This window comes from Oncorhynchus clarkii, chromosome 1, assembly GCF_045791955.1.
Source record: "Oncorhynchus clarkii lewisi isolate Uvic-CL-2024 chromosome 1, UVic_Ocla_1.0, whole genome shotgun sequence".
Classification (NCBI taxonomy): Eukaryota; Metazoa; Chordata; class Actinopteri; order Salmoniformes; family Salmonidae; genus Oncorhynchus; species Oncorhynchus clarkii.
In genome coordinates this window covers 71,276,664-71,302,207 of record NC_092147.1, presented here as the reverse complement: position 1 = coordinate 71,302,207, position 25,544 = coordinate 71,276,664, and the positions used below count along the sequence as shown (strand labels likewise).

Genomic DNA, 25,544 nt, shown 5'->3' with positions numbered 1-25,544 from the left:
ATAACACTGTCATGACCCATATTGTTATGTCAGCCGTTATGTCATATAGTTGTGACAAATATTGCGGTATTTTGTGGCTGGTTGTAACACCTACATACGAGTGTCAAAACCCAAACATATATAAATTATTTTTTCCCCTGCCAGGAAGTTTCCTTTCGTTTTAAACTTAGTTTTTTAGATCATTTGTTGTTGTTGGAATGACTTCTTTACAGTCCCGTTTTTTTCCATCATATATAGCGTGTAGAAAATGCACTTTATAACACTGTCAAGAAGCATTATGACCATCATAATCATATAAGCCAGGTCGGCCTTCCACAAACATGCTCTTATATCAGTCATCAGTCAAAAAGAGGGTGTCTTTTCCTGCTCTTGAAATCTGCTCCTGCATTCATCCCAGTCATCAGCAACAGAGCATTGGGGTAGGTGCATGTCTGACATCAATGTGTGCGCGATTACAATGATAATATAATATAGTACATGTCCCAAAAATGGTTATAACATAAACATACTGTTGACACGTATGCTATGGGGTGGTGTAATGTTTTGCCTTGTGTGGTAGCTTTTGTGGATCTTATGTAGGTGTCATAACCAGACATTAAATAACGCAATATATGTCACAACAGGTCTAAATATATGCATCATAACAGTACTATGACCCTATTATAACAGGTAACAATAATAATAAACAGTACATTCGGAAGGAATTCAGACCCCTTGACGTTACAGCGTCTAAAATGGATAAAACACATTTTGTCCCTCATCAATCTGCACACAATACCCAATAATGATACATTAAAACAGGTTTTTAGACATTTTTGCTAATTTATGAAGAAAATATCACATTTACATAAGTATTCACACCCTTCACTCAGTACTTTGTGGAAGCACCTTTTGCAAAGATTACAGCTTTGAGTGTTCTTCGGTATGATGCTACAAGCTTGGCACACCTTTATTTGAGGAGTTTCTCCCATTCTTCTCTGCAGATCCTCTCAAGCTCTGTCAGGTTGGTTGGAGAGTATTGCTGCACGGCTATATTTAGGTCTCTCCAGAGATGATCGATCAGGTTCAAGTCCGGCCTCTGGCTGGGCCACTCAAGGACATTCAGAGACTTGTTCCCAAAGCCACTCCTGTGTTGTCTTGTCTGTGTGCTTAGGGTCATTGTCCTGTTAGAAGGTGAACCTATGGAGCTGGTTTTCATCAAGATCTCTCTGTACTTTGCACCGTTAATCATTCCCTCGATCCTGACTAGTCTCCTAGTCCCTGCCGCTGAAAAACATCCCCACAGCGTGATGCTTCACTGTGCTTCACCGTAGGGATGTGCCAGGTTTCCTCCAGATGTGATGCTTGGCATTCAGGCCAAAGAGTTCAATCTTGGTTTCATCAGACCAGAGAATCTTGTTTCTCATGGTCTGAGAGTACTTTAGGTGCCTTTTGGCAAACTCCAAGCAAGCTGTCATGTGCCTTTTACTGAGGAGTGGCTTCCGTCTGGCCACTCTACCATAAAGGCCTGATTGGTGGAGTGCTACAGAGATGGGAGCACCTTCCAGAAGGATAACCATCTCCACAGAGGAACTCTGGAGCTCTGTCAGAGTGACCATCGGGTTCTGGGTCACCTCCCTGACCAAGGCCCTTCTCCCCCAATTGCTCAGTTTGGCCAGGCGGCCAGCTCTAGGAAGAGTCTTGGTGTTTCCAAACTTCTTCCATTTAAGAATGATGGAGGCCACTGTGTTCTTGGGGACCTACAATGCTGCATACATTGTTTTGGACATTTTTTGGTGTCTCGGAGCTCCACGGACAATTCCTTCGACCTCATGGCTTGGTTTTTGCTCTGACATGCACTGTCAACTGTAGGACCTTATATAGACAGGTGTGTTCCTTTCCAAATCATGTCCGATCAGTTGAATTTACCACAGGTGGAGTCCAATCAAGTTGAAGAAACATCTCATTGATGATCAATGGAAACAGGATGCACCCAAGCTCGAATTCGAGTCTCATGGCAAAGGGTCTGAATAAGGCATTTCTGTTTTTTATTTATAATAGACTTGCAAAAATAAAATTCAAACCTGTTTTCGCTTTGTCATTATAGGGTATTGTGCGTAGAAAATGATGAGAGGAGAAAAATATTGAATACATTTTATAATAAGGTTGTAACATAACAAAATGTGGAAAAAGTCAAGGGTTCTGAATACTTTCCGAATGCACTGTATAGATATGAAGTGTGTAAAACAGTATTGAGACATTTTTAAAGTGACCAGTGTTCAATGCCTACAGTATGTACATAGTGCAGCAGTCTATAAGGTGCAGGGTTGAGTACCTGGTGGTAGCCAGCTAGTAAACGTGACTAAAGTTCAAGGCAGAGGTTACTAGGCAGGGGCTGGCTGGCTGGTGACTATTTAACAGTCTGATGGCCAGTTTTTTAGTCTCTCGGTCCCAGCTTTGATGCACCTGTACCCGCCTTCTATATGGTTGAGGGGTGAACAGGCCATGGCTCGGATGGCTGAGGTCCTTGACACACACGCACACGCACACACACAGAGACCTCTGATTGTGAGATCCAAAAGAGCTAACTCCTTCTCCAAAGGGGTGCAAAGAGTTCAAACATGGCATCTGTTCCCCTTTATCAATATCTTCCTGACTGGTCCAGTGAGGGAGTGAGGTAGCAGAGATAAAGAAGCTGAAGCTTCATATATTTGATCTTCACAGCTTCTTCTGAACTCAGCTGGCACATCATGACCACAGATGCAGATATTGAAAACAGACTAGTATCCTACCACCTCTATCGCCTAAACCCTCCCACTTTCTCTTTTGTTTAATCAAACGTGCTTTCTCCAGGAAACACTCCCTCAATATTTAAATAATGATGCTTTCTGATATGTAACCATCCCAGAGGGAGAGTACACACATGTAGATGCTTAAAGCACCAGAGGCTCTTTAGAGACTACTTAGGGTCTTAATGTTAAAGAGAACAGTAGGACTATGTATGTAATTGCATGCCATCAATACAGAGAACACAATTAAGTCTCTGAATAATGTAAGATAAAATCCCTTCATTGTGAATATGCTGGAGAGCACTGTGTGTCAAAATACAGCAGGAGCCAACAGTTGCAGTGTGTTCCTGTCCAGAAGGAAAGGGCTTCATCTGGTATTGGTTGGATTTTGGAAAGCTACTGTAAGTCAGTAAACAGCTGATCCAGAATAAATACATATGATAATAAAGGTGTAAAGTAGTAACGTGCCTTGCCAAGTCATTTAATCTCTTCAATAGAGGCATAGATAAATCAAACTGCTACAACGTAAGTTAAGTTCAATTGTATTGACTGAGTTGAAAAAAAATTGTTTCCGTAGGCAGTGTGGTTACGTCAAGTCATATCATACAGCCTAAACCAAGCTGTTATATATTTTAGAAGTGGGTGCTGTTTCCTCCCATATACTTTATTAGAGTGGTGGGTGTTATTTGGTAATATATGTGGATGTCGTTGGAACGAGGCGTACCGTGAAGGTGTAGGTCATCTGCTTCTCTCTGTCCACAGGTTTGAGCAGTCGGAGGTAGCGGGTGATCCCGGTCGGGGTTATGGCAAAGCTGGTGCTGAAGTCATCCAGAGTCACCGTCACCAGAGGGTCTTTGCTCTTCAAAAAGTAAAGACATTGGAGAGAAGAGGGTTACCATGGAGACAAGACCTTACTCAAATCTGCAGCTGTGTCACTGAGGAAAAAACTATAGTGAGAGACAGAACAAGCCAAAACATGTCTGAGTGGTAAATGACTGCTGACAAAGACAACATAGTATTGAGAACATAGTACTGAGAACAGGAGAAGGCCTTGAAGGAATTCTAAGAAATCATGTAATTTTATACCCCCTATAAAGCACACTACAATTGTACAGTAGGTCTTTCATTGCGGCTCTGGCAACAAGCTACAGCATATGATCGATTTACAGAAACCTATGCTTATGCCGGCCTACTGTTCAATACGTTTGAAAGTAGAAAATATTTTTTTCATTAAAAAAATGCATTCTTGAAGGTGAAAGTTCATGTGTCTCAATAACAAACTCATATGCGATCTTTAAATATAAATATAAAATGGAGTACGGAGTAATTTGGTCTAAAAGTGAGGACCATATATAAAAACATTTCAATACTGTTTTACAACTTTCCCCAAAAATGGTTTTCTTCTCTGGGTTATGTTGGCACAAGGGAGATTTAAGCAGGTTTGGGTTGTTATGGAGATTCAGGTCTGTCAATGAGGCCTGCCTGTCTGCTAAACATTCACACTGCTTTGCTCATTGATCTGTTTTAGAGCTGCACTTTGATGTCTTAATCTCACCCTGCTGAGAGGGAGAGAGTGCAAGAGAGCGAGAGATAGAAAGTTACAGACAGACAAACACAGAGAAAGAGAGACAGTAAGAAATGATACAGAGGGAAAGTGAGTTGGAGAAATCTCTGTTGAGGAGTTATTGTGTTAGGTGCCATCTGAGGAAATGGAATAAAACAATATTTTCAACATCATCAACATAAAGAGAAATATCCTGGTGACAAAAGCACAAACAGAGTGGGGGCGAACGCTGATGTGCATCTGTGTTCGGAGTGTCTCCTGGTGTGTAGGCAGCCTGTCTCAATGTGTGATTTCAACCATTTAAATGCAGTTGAGGCGCTTAGAAAACCCACTCCTGTCAGCGCCTGTTTGAAATGTTGTGCTTTTCAGAATCATCACCTCAACAACAAACACACACACACACACACACACACACACACACACACACACACTGAATGTACTAAATGTATTGGTGCGATCTGTGTATTTACCCACTAATAACATTTTTTTTTTTTTTACTTGACTAGAACAATAGACACACACGGCAAAACACAAAAACATTAGACATTTGTGTATGAAGAAATTGATAATTGGAAGGGAAAACTGAGTCACACATCTGAAAAACCTGAAAGAGAGCTTGGCCCAGAGGTTTGAACACAGACCATGCAGTAGAGTAAAACCCAAAGGCACACTTTTAGTCATAACAGCATCACAAACCACACGTTTACCTACAGGTGTTTGACCAGGCAGCAGCTACAACAAAGAGACAAAGTAGCGTCAATGATAATACAGTGTGATGGAGAGTGTTTCCCCATCTTAGCATGGGCTTCTGGAAGTATTTTAATAACATAAACATGCTATAAAATGTAAATACTTAATTGTCTTATGTACTCATGAAATTATTTAGTCTGAAAAGCCTTCGTATTTTGTATGAAATTAAATTCATTCAAAAGGTTAACATGTACATTTAGTTTCTTGTGTGTAGCCATGCCAGCTAATTCTTGTGTGTATTTGTGTGCGCTGTCTGTGTATGTACTTGTGCGTGCATTCATAGTATTGTGTATTTGCAGGTTCATACAGTGCCTTGCGAAAGTATTCGGCCACCTTGAACTTTGCGACCTTTTGCCACATTTCAGGCTTCAAACATAAAGATATAAAACTGTATTTTTTTGTGAAGAATCAACAACAAGTGGGACACAATCATGAAGTGGAACGACATTTATTGGATATTTCAAACTTTTTTAACAAATCAAAAACTGAAAAATTGGGCGTGCAAAATTATTCAGCCCCCTTAAGTTAATACTTTGTAGCGCCACCTTTTGCTGCGATTACAGCTGTAAGTCGCTTGGGGTATGTCTCTATCAGTTTTGCACATCGAGATACTTAATTTTTTTCCCATTCCTCCTTGCAAAACAGCTTGAGCTCAGTGAGGTTGGATGGAGAGCATTTGTGAACAGCAGTTTTCAGTTCTTTCCACAGATTCTCGATTGGATTCAGGTCTGGACTTTGACTTGGCCATTCTAACACCTGGATATGTTTATTTTTGAACCATTCCATTGTAGATTTTGCTTTATGTTTTGGATCATTGTCTTGTTGGAATACAAATCTCCGTCCCAGTCTCAGGTCTTTTGCAGACTCCATCAGGTTTTCTTCCAGAATGGTCCTGTATTTGGCTCCATCCATCTTCCCATCAATTTTAACCATCTTCCCTGTCCCTGCTGAAGAAAAACAGGCCCAAATCATGATGCCGCCACCACCATGTTTGACAGGGTGGATGGTGTGTTCAGGGTGATGAGCTGTGTTGCTTTTACGCCAAACATAACGTTTTGCATTGTTGCCAAAAAGTTCAATTTTGGTTTCATCTGACCAGAGCACCTTCTTCCACATGTTTGGTGTGTCTCCCAGGTGGCTTGTGGCAAACTTTAAACAACACTTTTTATGGATATCTTTAAGAAATGGCTTTCTTCTTGCCACTCTTCCATAAAGGCCAGATTTGTGCAATATACAACTGATTGTTGTCCTATGGACAGAGTCTCCCACCTCAGCTGTAGATCTCTGCAGTTCATCCAGAGTGATCATGGGCCTCTTGGCTGCATCTCTGATCAGTCTTCTCCTTGTATGAGCTGAAAGTTTAGAGGGACGGCCAGGTCTTGGTAGATTTGCAGTGGTCTGATACTCCTTCCATTTCAATATTATCGCTTGCACAGTGCTCCTTGGGATGTTTAAAGCTTGGGAAATATTTTTGTATCCAAATCCGGCTTTAAACTTCTTCACAACAGTATCTCGGACCTGCCTGGTGTGTTCCTTGTTCTTCATGATGCTCTCTGCGCTTTTAACGGACCTCTGAGACTATCACAGTGCAGGTGCATTTATACGGAGACTTGATTACACACAGGTGGATTGTATTTATCATCATTAGTAATTTAGGTCAACATTGGATCATTCAGAGATCCTCACTGAACTTCTGGAGAGAGTTTGCTGCACTGAAAGTAAAGGGGCTGAATAATTTTGCACGCCCAATTTTTCAGTTTTTGATTTGTTAAAAAAGTTTGAAATATCCAATAAATGTCGTTCCACTTCATGATTGTGTCCCACTTGTTGTTGATTCTTCACAAAAAAATACAGTTTTATATCTTTATGTTTGAAGCCTGAAATGTGGCAAAAGGTCGCAAAGTTCAAGGGGGCCGAATACTTTCGCAAGGCACTCTAAGTGACATCCTTGTGCTTGTGAGAGTGTGCACTTGTGTGTGTGCATGCAGACATCCCCAATACCTCTTCAATGTCTTTGTCCAGGGCGATTATGCCCAAGGGGGCAGTGAGGTTGGAGCTGGCAGAGATGGTGGTGCCTACTGGGGAGGACTCGCTGACGTAGCCTTGGTAGGACTGGAACTGGAAGTACGGAGCCTGGTTGTTCTCATCCAGGACATCAATGATCAGTTCAGCGTATGCTGGGAGTGGGTGGCCATTGTCCTGCTCAGCCTAAAAGAAGCAGAAACGTGTATATTTATTATGAACCCTAAAAATTGTCAAAGACCTCAGCCACCCCAGTCTCTACTACTGCATGGCAAGCGGTACCGGAGTGCCAAGTCTAGGACAAAAAGGCTTTTACCCATAGTCACTTTAACCATACATTCATGTACATACTACCTCAATTGGGCCGACCAACCAGTGCTCCCGCACATTGGCTAACCGGGCTATCTGCATTGTGTCCCACCACCCGCAAACCCTTCTTTTTACACTACTGCCACTCTCTGTTCATCATATACAGCTGTATGCATAGTCACTTTACCGATACCTACATGTACATACTACCTCAATAAGCCTGACTAACCAGTGTCTGTATATAGCCTTGCTACTGTTATTTTCAAATGTCTTTTTACTGTTGTTTTATTTCTTTACTTACCTACACACACACACACACACACCTTTTTTTCACACTTTTGGTTAGAGCCTGTAAGTAAGCATTTCACTGTAAGGTGAAAGGTGACCTGTTGTATTCGGCGCACGTGACAAATAAACTTTGATTTGATTTGAACCTCACTGTAACATGTACTGATATGCAACTTACAACATACATGGAACATACAATCATAAGATTATTATGACAGACTGACTATTTTTGTAATACCTGTTGCAGATCAGTAAACAAAGCTAAACACATTTGAATGCCAGATATTACACCATTTACAAGGACTCAGTGTCACAATTGAAATGCAAACTTCTGAACGTCAGATTACCGAGGGAATAGAAATGCAGAGAGCATTGTTTCCGAAAGACTGTCATTTCAATTACATAAATCATTCGCAAATTAATCAAACAACCACTTTGAATTAGATTCCAGTAATTGGTAAGAAACTTAAAACAAATGCTTTAATCTGGGATGAATGGACGCTAATTAAAATGGTTAGCTAGCAGTTCAGTTTCTGTTTTGAATGATACCACAGACTTTATTGTTTATATCAGGGTTGGCCAACCCTCTTCCTGTGTGCAGGCGTTTGTTCCAGCCCTATTCTAACACACCCGATTAAAGCTAATCAAGGTCCTGATGAACAGCTGATTGGTAGAATCAGGTGTGTTCAGTGGCATGCATTCATCGATGTCAAGGAAAGCTAGGCTTCCCCACTTATCTTTCGACTCTCTGTGTTTTCATAAATTTCCTTAAATTCGAAAGTGGCTGAATCTATCTCACTGGAGGAATCATCTGAGCGAGGAAAACAATACCCATCTGTCTCAGCATGTGTAGCGCATGTATCTGATGCTGTCTGGCCAAAGAGAGTATGACATGTTGCCACATGTAGCATTTGATTGATTGATGCCAGCGAGTATTTTGCCTCCCATGATGAACATTTTTAGTTGAGCTCAACTCCGGATGATACTGGCGTAGCAAAACCACCCCTCAAGGGAGGCCAGTTTGGATTTGGCTTCACACCAATCAAATCACATCAAAAGTCAAATGTATTTTTCTGAATTTGTATATATATTTCTGGTCCACTTCTGTTATTGTCCTGCAGTAGCTAGCTAGCTAAAATCGACCCTTTCCTAAGCCATGGATGGAGATATGGATTTGAACTTGAGGTTCCGTACAGGACAATGATTATTACTGAGTTTCTGATCTGACCATAAATTCATACATTGTGCCACTGGCCTGAGACGATTGAAGTCTAGATGTAGTATGCTCAAGTTAACTAGCTAGCCAATTTAGCTGGTTCCTTGTTGCCCATGCGAGATAGTAAGGCTAGCAAGCATTTTATCCTGGTAGCCTACAGTCTAGGACAACAAAAACAAAAAATGTGTACTATAGGAGGATGACATTGATGTTCATCTAGTCTGGGTGAGTTAACATGTTTTTTCTACTTCCACACATGAAGTAGGCTCACAAGAATGGCGCGAGAGAAGATGGCTGACGTTTTACGGGATCCTAACCAATTGTGCTATTTTGTGTGTTTTTTCACGTTCTTTGTAACTTATTTTGTACATCACGTTTCTGCCACCGACTCTTATAACCAGAAAGAGCTTCTGGATATCAGAACAGTGATTACTCACCTCGAACTAAAGACAGATGTTTTATTTAATGAGTAGGACGCGAAGGATTTACCTAACCAGGTCCAAATCCCCGTCATTCACATGAAGACACCAGTACAGGGGACACAGGTCGGAATGCCTTGTGAGAATTTGACGGGGAGTGGGTAACCAGTCTCCACCATCCGTCCTATTGGCCACGTGCAATCATTGGAGAATAAACTGGATGAGCTCCATTCAAAACTATCCTACCAATGGGACATGTTTCACAGAGTCGTGGCTGAAAGAGGATATGGATAATATACAGTTGGCTGGTTTTTCCATGCATCAGAAAGAGAACAGCTGCCTCCGGTAAGACAAGGGGTCAATAGCAGCTGGTGCGCAAAATCAAATATTAAGGAAGTCTCAAGGTTTTGCTTGCCTGAGGTAGAGTATCTCATGATAAGCTGCATACCATACTATTTACCTAGAGAGTTTTCATCTAAATTTTTTGTAGCTGTCTATTTACCACCACAAACCGATGCTGGCACTAAGACCACACTCAACGAGCTGTATAAAGCCATAAGCAAACAAGAAAATGCTCATCCAGATGTAACAGTATAACTTATCCGCCCATATCCGGGCGCGAACCAGGGACCCTCTGCACACATCAACAACAGTCACCCCTCGAAGCATCGTTACCCATTGCTCCACAAAAGTCGCGGCCCTTGCAGAGCAAGGGGAACTAGTACTTCAAGGTCTCAGAGCAAGTGACATCCCCGAATGAAACGCTATTTAGTGCGCACCACCGCTAACTAAGCTAGCCGTATCACATCCGTTACACAGAGGCGGCTCTCCAAGTGGCTGGGGAATTTAATGCAGGGGAACTTTCTAATTTCTACCAGCATGTCACATGTGCAATAAGAGGAAAATAAATCACTAGACCACATTTACTCCACACACAGAGACGCGTACAAAGCTCTCCCTCAACCTCTATTTAGCAAATCTAACCATAATTCCATCTTCCCGATTCCTACTTATAAGCAAAAACTAACGCAGGAAGTGCCAGTGACTCGCTTAATACGGAAGTGGTCAGATGACGCAGACGCTAAGCTACAGGATTGTTTTGCTAACACAGACTGGAATATGTTCCGAGACACATCCGATGGCATTGAGGAGTATACCACAGTGTTCAACACCATAGTGCCCACAAAGCTCATCACTAAGCTAAGAAGCCTGGGACTAAACACCTCCCTCTGCAACTGGATCCTGGACTTCCTGACGGGCCGCCCCCAGGTGATAAGGGTAGGCAACAACACATCTGCCACGCTGATCCTCAACACAGGGACCCCCAGGGGTGCGTGCTTAGTCCCCTCCTGTACTCCCTGTTCACCCAGAGCCCTTCATAAGGCAAATAAAATAATTCCAGCTCCTTCCCTCTGGCCTCAGGTACAGACTACCTAAGGTTAAAAAAATAGGTCCAAGTACTCTTTTATTCCGAATGCAATTGTGCAACATTGTGCAACTGCACTTACCATGCCTATTTGTTTGTAAAGGTCCTTTGCTATTTATTTTTCATTTTTAGATGTGACATGTTTTATGACTGCTGCAAGATGAATGGCCTCTCTGAAGACATTAAACGTTTTCTGAATCAGAATTTGTCCAAGCACGACTCCAACACCATCATTAAGTTTTCCGACGACACAACGTTGGTAGGCCTGATAAATGAGACAGCCTATAGAGAGGAGGTCAGAGACCTGGAAGTGTGGTGCCAGGACAACAACCTCTCCCTCAATGTGATCAAGACAAAGGAGATGATCGTGGTCTCCAGGAAAAGGAGGACTGAGCCCGCCCCCATTCTCGTCAACGGGGCTGCAGTGAATTTGGCGCATGTGACAAATAAAATTTGATTTGATTTGACTCACACACGCACAGAAATCTAATCAGCACCATGGACAGCCACATGATATTTAGCAACGTTGATTGGACTAAATTGTTTGTGGTATCTTGATTTGATGATGTTGAATTGTTTAAGTTGAAATGCTGCTGGAATAGCTGAGAAAGTGCTCCTGTTTTCTCTGTGCTGACTTGGGGTAACTCGCTGTGTTTCTAAATCAGTAGCTGTGTAGTAAACTGTTGGAAATATGAACTGTTTGTTACGTGCAATATGTGCAGACTTCACCGGACCGATGCGGCTCTCTGGTTATGTGATGTGTTGTTAAATGTATTCCACTACTGAAGACATTAAACGTTTTCTGAATGACTGAATGAAAGACTCCAACACCATCATTAAGTTTTCCGACGACACAACGTTGGTAGGCCTGATTTATCTTTTTGTTGTCACGGCCTTATTGTATATCATGGTGGCTTCCTCAGTGATTTTACCAACGCACTGCTACTGAGTGTGTTTGAGCTGGGCTGAAGCAAACACCTGCACCCCTAGTAGCTCTCTTAAAAATGTGCCTTCTCAGGCTGCTCACCGTGAAAACCAGTTCAATGGATGAGTGCATCCAAATCATGTAATTTTGTAATGTGGATCTTTGATGTTAAACCTAGCTATTGACAAGCATTCACAGCAATCAGACACGTAATCTAAATGTCAGCATTCGTATTTGCTTGAGGCAATCATAAAACTGTGTGCACATTCAATGCACCATTCAACACCCTATTAGAAAGTTCTGACAAAGACCAGGACATGTTCAAAACATTGTCTTTCTGGGGGGACATAAATAACCGTCTTAATTTAATTGTACTGTGTACACACATTTGTACTCAACATTTTTTTTGTTGTACTCAACAAACCATGTCGGTGTCTTGTGTAATGGACAGTGGATAATACGATACTGTAACCAATCTATGTGAAACAAACACAGGGGCGTACATGTTGCTTCCATTGTTTTTGCATTTATTGCAGCACAGTTGGTGGGGGGAAATTACTACAGTAACATGCCACATTAGCACGCATCAATTTGCATGTCGCTTCAGCCAAGTATCACATGAGCTTTTAGTGATAGTCACACTGTAACCTAACACGCGTGTGAAACTATATCCTAGCATTACCACTGCCTCCCAGAAACAGGGACATTACTAAAGAGACAAACCACAAGGGAACATACTTCATCATCCTTTTCCCTCCTACCCTCTCTCTTGTGTGCAGTCATACAGTCAGACCACCATAATTCCTCAAAAATATATTACACAATTACTTGATCTAAGGCAGTTCCTACACAAATGTTGTTTCATTGCAAGTGAACCTGGCGAGGAGGCGAGGATGAGAGGCGTAGAGGAAGGGAGGAGGGAAGGCAGAGAGGTGCCCTGAATACTATGATGCCATCATGCTAGCAGAGGGAACCTACTGACCCACCACGCTAGTATGTACTGTAGATTTTCTGTAGTCTGAAGATCCAAATAAGAGATCACAGTAACTACGTTTCCATCCACCGTTTTTGTGCGAGTAAAGTCATACCGTATGAAAAAAATCACAACTGCTGTGATGGAAACAGGAAGTTTCAGTATAACTTTATAAATGCCGACATCATTCGTTCGTTCGACATGGTGTTATCTTTTTGGGTGGTGAAAGTGCTTCTTTCTTGATGCTCCTTTCCAATAAATATTGAGGGTCTAATTCTGGTGAGTTGATGCTTGAGTGTCGTTTGACAACTGAAAATATTCTTGCTCTTATCAGTAATAATCTCATCATGTAGACTAGCCAACCCGCACAGCCTACCCGCACTGTACAGTATATACCCGAGCTGTTGGCTAGAGCGTACATGCCAAGACCAAAGTAGGCACATTTGCTATTTATTAACGCAACAGTTTTTGTGACAAAACGATCGGTTTAAAATGTGATGGACACATTGAACTTTAGATTTTTATTCGGTACATGAAAACTTAAGCGAAAAAGTACATTTTGTGTGTACTACGTCATCACACACTGATTTTTATTCACAAGGTCGTTCAGTGGAAACACACCACTGGTGGAAAAATTCACATATCTTCTTTATGCTGATTTTAAAATATTTTAATGAAAAGTCGCCAATTAGATGTAAACCTCTCTGTTTCTTTTTAAGGTCAGAGTACCTGTGCATAGAATCTATAGAATTGAATAGAATCTATTGCAAGTATATTGGAGTATAAAATAAAATATTCCCCTGCTCATTGCTTGCTTTCCAACTTTCACTTTTGGTGTGCAGCCTCATCTGTCCATCTTTCTCATATATTCCTGCTGCCCAGCTTGAAGAGCACTCCTTCCATGTCTACCACCACCAATTTATCTGTACATCTTCACTGTGTCCATCTCCTGTGACCAACCCCACCTCCTGCCCATCTCAGACTGATGAGATTGGACAACCATCGACCCACCACCCACTTCTACCCTGTGGTTTCTCCCTAGGATCTAATCTACTCTCAGGAACACCGGAGGGAAAATGCTTTTAGAAGGAGGAGATGGGGAGAGAGAGAGGCAGCGAGTGAAAGCGTTAGGCAGATAGAGAGAGGGTAGGAGGGAAAAGGATGATGAAGTATGTTCCCTTGTGGTTTGTCTCTTTAGTAATGTCCCTGTTTCTGGGAGGCAGTGGTAAATTACCTGTGTTCCGTTGCTAGAACACACCAGGCTGCAGGAAACTCTCTGCCACCTACAGTCACTGTTTATCACTCAATCTTCATTGCCCCCCCCCCCCCTCAATCCCCTCTCTCTCTCTATTTCTCTTGTTATTTTTTTCTTTCCCCTTCCTCTGTATTGATCTGACTATTATTGTCTCCTCCTCTTTCCCCATCCATTCATCTCACTCATCTTTATTTTTCACTTTTGTCCTAGCCACCCTCTGAGAGAAAATGGCTTTTTCCAATGAGACATCAGAATCAATGATAACATTGGTGCAACATGTCCTTGGTGCTGAACATTCTACAACAAGTGACAATAAAATACAACAATGTTATACTATTTTCTCTCCTCCAGGTATCTCGATGTATAAGATCTCAATGTATTTCAATGGCAGTAGGCATATTTGTAAAGCAGTATCTGATAGCCAACCTAAAGAGCAGTCTCCAGATACCAACCTATAATTCTCTATCTTCTTCCCTGCTGTCATGACGTTGGCCTGGGGGATAGGTTTATGACAGTCATAAATACCTCTTCCCCCCTTTTTTCTCTCTCTACCCTACTGAGGTTACATTTGCCAAAACCCTTGGTTAACATAGAGATTTGGGGAACATCAGAATGTGGGGGGAAATTAACTATATTCTGGTAATGCGACCAATTGAACATATGCGGTGGTACTTAATGAATATGATGTCAGTTCGGTTGTCATCTGAGACATTCTCATCAATGAGAAGATTACATAAACTCAACACATCAGAGTTATCGGATTTACATGGAATTATTGTTCAATTTAAATGTTTGAATATGAAATTATTTGTGATGGGATGAAATGTGATTTTAGCTTCTAAAATGTGAGATTTGGGTTTTCATAAGATAAGGCTGCTCAATCAGTGGCCTGCCCTGTGAAGGGACATGGGCTATACAACTTTTCAAACACGCCCTCCTCTCCCTTCCTATATAAGCCCTTGACGACAACATAACTTCCTGTTCCATGGATGTAGGACGACGGTCCTATGTCAGAATGGTTCAGAATGCTTCAGATAATAACTACAGAATGAAGCCAACATCAGCGTGAGCTTTGGTTTGCGAATGGTATGAACTTTGAACTCTTATTCACTACAGAAGTGCTACCTCCTAGTCGTTGAGTTAGCAACCGCAGCTGCAGACGGAGGTTAGGAAGGAACAGACAGAGTATGCCGTCTACCACACAACAATGTTACTACAACGTATCCAATTGACCACCAGAGACATTCTTCAAAGGACAAAGGACTCGGTTTGGCAACACGGCCTTCCATCTACCACCAACCTACTGAAGCGCAGCTCAGAGTAAATATTTATTGCATTTTCCTTTTCCAAATGGGCGGTAATTTAGAATGCATACGATACTGTATTTACAATAGCACAGCTTCTTCCCTTTGTTCCTCAGTCTTCCCGCTCCTTCACTAATCCCAGCCCCTTTTCGTTTGTGTAAAAAGCTGTCATATCTGTTCCGCCCGCTAGGGACGTTTTCCTTTATGACGTAATTTGTAATCAAGTTATGATTAATTGTGTGTATGTGTAATTCTGTGTGATTAGTTAGGTATTTAGTAAATAAATATTTAAACCCAATTTTGTATTGCTGATTCAACTTGTTAGCCAGGGTTCGTGCAGATAAAATAATTTACAACTTTCAGATGAGACTGAATTTAGACGACGATTGATATTGACTGCTATTGATGTAAAATATTACTAGGTCTTTAAGAGTTTATTCGGAAGATAACAGTTCTATAAATATTATTTTGTGGTGCCCGACTCTCTAGTTAATTACATTTACATGATTAGCTCAATCGGGTGATATTAATTACGGATAAATTATTTTATAGAATAGCATGTCATATCACTTAATCCGGCATAGCCAAAGACACGATACTGCTGATACCCCCAGCACCAGTTCCATCTCCATGTGACTCAGCTAGATAAGCCTGACATCGCACCATAGACAACTCTCCTGGCGACACAAAACATGCTTTTCACACATCATCAATCTCTCCTCTCCTCTGCGTGGAGATCACTCCTTCCTCTGCTCTCCTCTCTGTGTGCTTGGCAACCTGATCAGTGCTCAGGGGCTACCGTTTTAAATGGAGAGAGGTTCTGGTGGGTGGATGATAGTCGGCTCTGTTCATCACCACAGGTAATCCCTAGTTCTGATCAGGATTCATAAGAAGGCTACAGCAACAATTCCTATCACATGTTCCTAGATTACTGACACTTCTGTAAGTATTGGTTTAGTTGCCTTTTGTCAGGCTTAAAGGCTGACTAAGCTTACCCAAATTCTCTGGTTGATAGTGTGATACATGTTGCACCTTGATTTCAGGTTAAAGGTGGGTTTGCTTACTTTGATGATGAGAGTAAATTTGGTGTACAGGTCTCTGCTGACTGGTTTCAAGAGGAGGAGCTCTGCGGTCGTCTTGTTCAGGGAGAAGTAGTCTGGGTACTTTGAGGGCTGGCCTTAAGTAAAACAACATGCACAAATCATCTGTTTTTGTGCTTTTGGGCATGAATGGTGACCATTGATAAGACATTAGCGATTAAAGGATCAAAGTGGAATAGTGGAACTGATCATGCAAACATGCATGTGTGTGACTGGTAGCTCTGTGAGGAACCTACCAACCAGTATGTAGTAATGGATCCCTGGCCTTTTAGACGGGGGCTGAATGTTCCTGTCCATGTCCACAGCTTGAATAGGCGGGGCCACCCCCAATGGGTTCAGTTCACTCTGAAAAGGAGGGAGGAAGGAAGAGGGGGGAGTCAGTAACCAATTAACTGTGTTAGTAGTTTGTATCCCCATTACACCGTTAAGCCTTTTGCGAACAAGGGAAACGTGACAAAATGCAAATAAATGTTCAATATGAAATATCATAAACAATATATCAGTATTATGGCTTTGTTAGATTCAGTCCCCATTCACACAGTACACTACTGTTAACACAATAGGCTAACAATCTAATTAAACAGCTTTAAGTTTCTTCTTCCTCAGAATTCTCACCAACATGCATAATAGTACCATACATCACAGCTAATCTGTTTGTTGTGCTGTAGGCTAGGCTACTTCTCTTATTCACGCACACTCATTGCTAATAGACACCCTTAGCACTAATTAGCTTGCTCTGCATTTCCCTAGTGTACCCACATATGGCTAATACAGTAAGTGGATGTGTGCTTAGCGGTTTGCGTTGTACTTCCCAAGCACAGGAAGGCACATGGCTAACCAACAGCTCTGGCAGAATCCCTCCCTTGGGGAAAGTATTTATATCCCAGGGTCCACTGTAATCCTTATTCCCCCACACGCACGCACGCACGCACACACGCACACACACACACACACACACACACACACACACACACACACACACACACACACACACACACACACACACACACACACACACACACACACACACACACACACACACACTTTTACAATGTATGGAGGTGCGCTAAATCAAATCCCTCTAGCTCTGCACAATGATGATTAGCTATAATACTCCTCCAGCAGCCATTCTCGTGAGGACTCCAGAGCAGATAGCTAATAACCCTAAGGGAGCAAATAAATACATATCAACTCAATAAGGTGTGTCTAGCCTCTATAATTACATACAATACACTCATCAATTATTCATTCAGAGAAAAGCCTCACCATACAGCATATGAATTTGCAGTGCCTTTAGAAAGTATTCACACCCTTTTCCACATTTTGTTGTGTTACAGCCTGAATTCAAAATGGATTCAATTGAGAATTTTGGGTCACTGGCCTACACACAATACCACATAATGTCAAAGTAGAATTATATTTTTTAGAAATGTTTACAAATTAATAAAAAATGAAAAGCTGAAATGTCAATAAGTATTCAACCCCGTTGTTATGGCAAGCCTAAATAAGTTCAGGAATAATAATGTGATTAAACTCAGATACTAATTGCATTATTATCTGTGTGTGCTATAATAGTGTTTAACATGAGTTTCGATATGACTACGTCATCTCTGTACACCACACACAATTATCTGTAAAGGTCCCTTAGTAGAGCAATGCCTCGCAAATGAAGGGCAGATGGGAAAAAGTAAAAACAAAACATGAAATATCCCTTTAAGCATGGTGAAGTTGTTAATTACACTTTGGATGATGTATCAATACACCCAGTCACTACAAAGATACAGGTGTCCTTCCTAAATCAGTTGCCAGAGAGGAAGGAAACCGCTCAAGGATTTCACCATGATGCCAATGGTGACTTTAGAACTGTTAAAGAGCTTAATAGCAGTGATAGGAGAAAACTGAGGATGGATCAACAACATTGTCGTTATTCCACAACACTAACCTACATGATAGAGTGTAATGAAGGAAGCCTGTACAGGATAAACATATTTCAAAACATGCATCCTGTTTGCATTAAGGCACTAAAGTAAAACAGCAAACAACGTGGCAAAGAAATTAGCATTAATTCCTGAATACAAAGCTTTATGTTTGGGGCAAATCCAACACAACACATTACTGATTAACACTCTTCATATTTTAAATAATGGTGGTGGCTGGATCATGTTATGGGTATGCTTGTCATCAGCATGGACCAGGGAGTTTCTTTGATAAAAATAAACGGAATAGAGCTAAGCACAGAAACATTTCCTGAGGAAAACATGGCTCAGTCTGCTTTCCAACAGACATTATGAGACAAATGCACCTTTCAGCACGACAATAACCTAAAACACAGGGACAAATTTACACTGGAGTTGCTTACCAAGACGACATTGAATGTTCCTGAGTGGCCTAGTTACAGTTTTGACTTAAATCGACTTGAAAACCTATTACAAGACCTGGAAATGGCTGTCTAGCAATGATCAACAACCAACTTGACAGAGCTTGAATCATTTAAAAAAGAATAATGTGCAAATATTGTACAATCCAGGTGTGCAAAGCTCTTAGAGACTTACCCAGAACGACTCACAGCTGTAATTGTTGCCAAAGGTGATTCTAACATGTATTGACTAACATGTATTGTTTTATTTTTCATAAATGTCCACTATGTCATTACATACTATTTTGTGTACAAAAAAAAGTATGTTAAGCCTATAGGGGCGCTATTTCATTATTGGATAAAAAAACGTGCCCGTTTTAAGCGCAATATTTTGTCACGAAAAGATGCTCGACTATGCATAGAATTGACAGCTTTGGAAAGAACACAGTCTAACGTTTCCAAAACTGCAAAGATATTATCTGTGAGTGCCACATAACTCATTCTACAGGCGAAACAAAGATGAAACGTCAAACAGGAAATGAGCAGAATCTCTGAAGCTCTGTTTTCAAATGTCTCCTTATATGGCTGTGAATGCAGCAGGAACGACCATCTGCTTTCTGTGGTTTCTTCAAGATGTCTGCAGCATTGTGACGTATTTGTAGGCATATCATTGGAAGATTGGCCATAAGAGACTACATTTTCCAGGGGTCCGCCCGGTGGCCTTTGTCTAAATTCGTGCGTAATCTCCAGTTGCGGTCATTTTGTCCTGGGATTCAGAACGGAACGCACACTTCCACGAAGGATATATCATCGAAGAGATATGTGAAAAACACCTTGAGGATTGGTTCTTAACAACGTTTGCCATGTTTCAGTCGATATTATGGAGTTAATTTGGAAAAAAGTTTGGCGTAATTGACTGGATGACTGGATTTTCGTTTTGTTTTGGTAGCCAAACGTGACGCACCAAACGGAGCGATTTCTACTAAACAAATAATCTTTCAGGAAAAACTGAACATTTGCTATCTAACAGTCTCCTCATTGAAAACATCTGAAGTTCTTCAACGGTAAATTATTTTATTTGAATGCTTTTCTGGTTTTTGTGAAAGTGTTGCCTGCTAAATGCTAACAATAATGGTAACGCTAAATGCTATGCTAGCTAGCTACTGTTACACAAATGATTGTGTTCCTATGGTTGAGAAGCATATTTTGAAAATCTGAGATGACAGTGTTGTTAACAAAAGGCTAAGCTTGAGAGCTAGCATATTTATTTCATTTCACTTACGATTTTCATGAATAGTTAACGTTGCGTTATGCTAATGAGCTTGCCGGGATAAATACACTCCTGGATACAGGTTTTTTTGGTAGCCAAACGTGACGCACCGAATGGAGCGATTTCTCCTAAACAAATAATATTTCAGGAAAAACTGAACATTTGCTATCTAACAGTCTCCTCATTGAAAACATCTGAAGTTCTTCAAAGGTAAATTATTTTATTTGAATGCTTTTCTGGTTTTTGTGAAAGTGTTGCCTGCTAAATGCTAACGATAATGCTAACGCTAAATGCTACGCTAGCTAGCTACTGTTACACAAATTATTGTTTTCCTATGGTTGAGAAGCATATTTTGAAAATCTGAGATGACAGTGTTGTTAACAAAAGGCTAAGCTTGAGAGCTAGCATATTTATTTAATTTCATTTGCGATTTTCATGAATAGTTAACGTTGCGTAATGGTAATGAGCTTGAGTCTGTATTCACGATCCCGGATCCGGGATGGGTAGATCAGAGAGGTTAAATCAATTTGAATCCCACTTTGTAATACTTTCTGAAAGCACTGTAGTAACACAATGGGTTTACTGCAGCAGGTACAGTTTTCCAAGCAACTACCAGAAAAAAAGCTGATAATATAGCCTTGCAATCTAGGAAGGCTGAACAAACTCTGCAAAACAAATTCGGTAACATTTTATAATAACCCCTGGTCATAAAGAATTGATAAAATATTGTCAATTGCATTTTAAACATTTATTAATATTTTATCTTATATTTACTAATGTTAGTAAGCTATTCATTAATATATCTATAGCTATACAGGACCAGTCAAAAGTTTGGTCACACCTACTCATTCCATGGTTGTTCTTTATTTTTTACTATTTTATACATTGTAGAATAATAGTGAAGACATCAAAACTATGAAATAACACAAGGAAGCATGTAGTAACCACAAAAGTGTTAAACAAATGAAAATATATTTCATATTTTAAATTCTTCAAAGTAGCCACCCTTTGACTTGATGACAGCTTTGCACATTCTTAGCATTTTCTCAACCAGCTATATGAGGTAATCACCTGGAATGCATTTCAATTAACAGGTGTGCCTTGTTAAAAATGTATGACAAGGTAGGGATTGGAAATCTGTCATTTGGTCTGATGAGTCCAAATTGGAGATTTTTGGTTACAACCACCATGTCTTTGTGAGACAGGTGAATGGATGATCTCTGCATGTGTGGTTCCCACCTTGAAGCATGGAGGAGGAAGTGTGATGGTGTGGGGGTGCTTTGCTGGTGAACACTGTCCATTTTACTCTGGTAATAAACTGTAAACCATTGACAAGCGTTGTACTCAGAGTCTGCGCACTGGTTCAACTGCCCAGAATAGATAGATAGCTTTGGAGGATACATATCCTCTTAATATACAGTATCATTATATACTATTAATGTTTTATATCAATATATTATCTTAGTATGAATACATAGCTTATTCTTAAAAATAGAAATAAGTGTTCTTTGTGTATGAGAAGGATAATTAGGTTGTGGACTGTAGTGGACTGGAATAATGTGGAATGTGGAATAATGTGTGGAATAATACTCCCTAACTTGACTGATAAGAAGACCTTTGAGAGGCGTGAAGGAGTACCGGACTCAAGCTGGGATGATAACACCATCTGCCCAGCCACAGAGATTGATCGTTCATCCTAGACACAGAAGGGGGGTCTGTTTGGGAAGGGAGGCCTAGTTGGAGGTTATAAATATATGTTGTGACTCTGTATCTGCTCTCACTGCTGCATAACCTAGTGTGGTGAATACATCTAGCTAGAGCTTTCTTTGGGTATCCATCTGGATTACTGAGCCGGAATTTAGAACCTAACTATTGCCGTTATTGGCTGGATTCACCAAGATGTGTAGTCAAAACTAAAGAGTCTGAATCAGTGGAACAGGACCTGGCACAAAACAAGGTAGGCAAGTTCCTACACCTGACATCACTCATTCTGTCATGTTGGGGTTGGAGGTGGAATATAAATGATGGGAAACCTAGAAAGCCTGGATTTATTCAGTAGGCCTACTGTGTGTACGACCGGTCATAGACCTATAATTTGTAGCCCATAGGGGGTTTAGCCATCAGAAGGTTAAGACTATGCACTGTATGCCTATGAGGTTTAGCCACCAGCATGTTAAGACTATGCACTATATGCCTAGGAGGTTTAGCCACCAGAATGTTAGCCTAGGCACTATATGCCTAGGAGGTTTAGCCACAAGAATGTTAGACTAGGCATTGTTATATGCCTGGGGAAATATGAAACATTCAGATGTTGGCTAAATTAGTTACCTTGAAAATACAGTACTTGAAGTGAAGCTTTTAGGGGATACAATTAGACAGAGCGAGAGAGATAGAAAGAGAGACAGAAAGAGAGAGTAAGCGAGAGCAATAGAGCGAGAGAGATAGAAAGCAAGATAGAGAACAAGATATAGAGAAAGTGACAGAGAGAGAAAGAGATAGACTTTTCCATCCTGCTCTCTAGCTTCCAACATTTCTTCCACTGATGAGAAAGCTGAGCTTTGGGTACTGTACTGTAGAAATTCACACAGCTCCCCGGCCCTGCATACTTAGCAGTCTGCAAACCTTTTATCATTAATTATAAATCACACTGACTCCTCTCAGCCAACAACTGGATTCACAATGACTCTCTATTTCTCTCTCTTTATCCATGTCTCTAACTATTTAGGTCACTGTCCATCTCCTCTCCTTCTCTCTTTCTCAGTCACTATCACCATATTTTTAAGTCTTTCTCTCTAACTCCCTCAGGGACCAAGTGACACAGGGTGAGCAGAGAAGACACATTGTCAAAAAACACATGGGACTGTCACGTTCTGCAACTCCAATCTCAGTTTGACACTGTAGTTGGTCACTACCTCCCAGCACTCATAAAGGCCTCTTCCTCTTCTCTCTCTCCCTCTTATTTCTGACATCCTGTGAGAGATGTCACGTCCACAGCACCCCCCCCCCCCCTCTCTTTCCCTCAGTCTGACTCCCCCCACCCCTCTCTCCATCTCTTTCTGCTCTACATTTCCTACCAAAGCTATATCAATCTCTATCGCTTTTTGATCAGAATTCAGCTGGTGTTTTTAGTCTGAAGCTAACTGAAACTTCAGCTGTAATTGCTGTTCCACCAGACCAGAAAATGCTTTTAAATGACCATGCTGAGACAAAACAGCAAGGATTAGTGTGCGTGAGGAACACGCTCACACTTCAAACACTGCAGATGTGGCATTTACTTCCACACTCTCCTGCCATGCTGTTCTGCCAGTGTGGTGCTGGTCTGTGCCAGTATAGCGCTGTGACTTATGATATACACACTTGTCAGATCATCACCTGCCTGATACTCACTCACTCACTCACTACCTGTTCGCTTACACACGCACAAAGCCTAATCCTCCTCCCATACCCCCACTAACCTAACCCTAAACATTACCCCTGAGCATAAAATAGCCTTTTACCTTGTGGGAATTGGTCAAATGTCCTTGTTTTACTATTGTTGTGAGGACTTCTTGTTTTACTATCCTTGTGAGGACTTCTGGTACCCAGGATAGCAAAACCAAAAACATACACACACACAGTGTGTTTTGTACCGGTTTGGTGAATTCTGGTATGGTGACTCGGTAGGTGACTGGGTTGCAGTCGTGGGTGTTGTTGACCAGGACACAGGGCAGGAACATGGGGCCCAGGTCATCTCCATCCAGAACATCTATTGTCAATGTGGTCGTAGCGGTCCGCCTATTGGCATCGTACGGGGCACGGTCCTGTAGGATGCAAGTCAACATGGTTACTTACCAAAGCTATTAATGAATAACACATTGAAATATCATCAAAATCAATCAAAGGAGACCAATTTCTCTTTTCAATTCCATGATCAACTTTGTAATCTTAGTGAGCATAATGGGTTGAGAAATATATATTCATGTACCATCGCTCTACTTAAAATATAATTCTGTAGCATTACAGTGCCTGATTCATAATCCTTGTCAGGGACTCTTCACGGCTAATGACCAGAAGTAATAAGCAAGGCCACACTACATCTTTTATAAAAATGCATTTATTAAAACCCTAAGCATTTAAACCAGTCTCATTAGAGCCACTTGATTTTCAATATCTAATGTGGCCTGCTGGGAGTCTGGGAGCCACTGCCCTTCCTCTTATTAAAGTTCTAATTAAATAAATCCTGATATGTTAGGCTGTTAGCCTACGAACAGTTACCTGACGGAGCTCCAAAGAGAGCCTGGAGTCGTTATGCAAATTTGGAAATAAATAGTAATGGAAACAGGAAAAAGGGACCGACCTTTCAGTTAGGTCGTTCTGGACTAAAAGTAATTATGGGCTATGTAACTTGTAGGCTATTTGAAAGTTGATTGTTTGTGGATTTGTTTCTTGTTAAGGAATAAACAATCGTCCCTTGATGAGGAGCTGTCTCCATCCTTTCATAATCCAGAACACAAATTTCTACATAACCACAACAAATCAATGATCACTGTGCTGCTTTTATTCTAGGATTAGAACACCATGTCAGTCAAGCAAAGACTTAAAAACAGTCGAACAATCAAAGCGTATAGAGGCTTTGTAAAAAGCTTTGCACTTTAATTGTAAATGTGTAATCTGCAACAGCTGCTATCTTTCCTTCCAATTATGTACATTTTAATTTCAGTAACAACAAATAGTAACTGCACAGAACAAAAAATTTAAATGCAACAAGTGTTGATCCCATGTTTCATGAGCTGAAACAAAAGATCCCAGAAATACTTACAAAAAGCGTATTTATCTCAAATGTTATGCACAAATTTGTTCACATCCCTGTTAGTGAGCATTTCTCATTTGCCAAGATAATCTATCTACCTGACAAGTGTGGCATATCAAGAAGCTGATTAAATAACATGATCATTACACAAGTGCACCTTGTGTTGGGGACAATAAAAGGCCTCTCTAAAATGTGCAGTTTCGTCACACAACACAATGCCACTGAAGCCATTGAAGAGGAGTGGAATAACATTCCACAGGCCACAACTGGCTGATCAACTCTATGCGAAGGAGATGTGTTGCACTGCATAAGGCAAATGGTGGTCACATCAGATACTGACTGGTTTTCCACACCCCTACTTTTTCTTGAAGATATCTGTGACTAACAGATGGATATCTGTATTCCCAGTCATGTGAAATCCATAAAATAGGGCCTAATTAATTGATTTCAATCGACTGATTTCCTCATACAGTGCCTTGCAAAAGTATTCATCCCCTTTGGCGTTTTACCTATTCTGTTCATTACAACCTATATTTTAAGCTCCTAAATAAGATATGGTGCAACCAATTACCTACAGAAGTCACATAAGTAGTTAAACAAAGTCCACCTGTGGGCAATCTAAGTGTCACATGATCTCAGTATATATACACCTGTTCTGAAAGGCCCCAGAGTCTGCAACACCCCAAAACAAGGGGCACCACCAAGCAAGTGGCACCATGAAGACCAAGGAGCTCTCCAAACAGGTCAGGGACAAAGTTGTGGAGAAGTACAGATCAGGGTTGGGTTATAAAAAAATATCAGAAACGTTGA

The 25,544-nt window shown here is 40.9% G+C and overlaps 1 protein-coding gene across 1 annotated transcript in view; it reads right to left on the bottom strand.

Moving 5' to 3' along the window:
• Nucleotides 1–25,544, bottom strand: part of LOC139411624 (protocadherin-15-like) — a 269,777-nt gene that overhangs the window by 139,175 nt on the left and 105,058 nt on the right. Inside the window, exons 9-13 of the mRNA XM_071158218.1 lie at nt 23,575–23,745; nt 16,556–16,664; nt 16,284–16,396; nt 7,084–7,290; nt 3,493–3,627 (exon numbers count right to left, since the gene is read on the bottom strand). Of these exons, the coding sequence (XP_071014319.1) occupies nt 3,493–3,627; nt 7,084–7,290; nt 16,284–16,396; nt 16,556–16,664; nt 23,575–23,745 (735 nt within the window). The remainder of the gene's footprint in view (nt 1–3,492; nt 3,628–7,083; nt 7,291–16,283; nt 16,397–16,555; nt 16,665–23,574; nt 23,746–25,544) is intronic.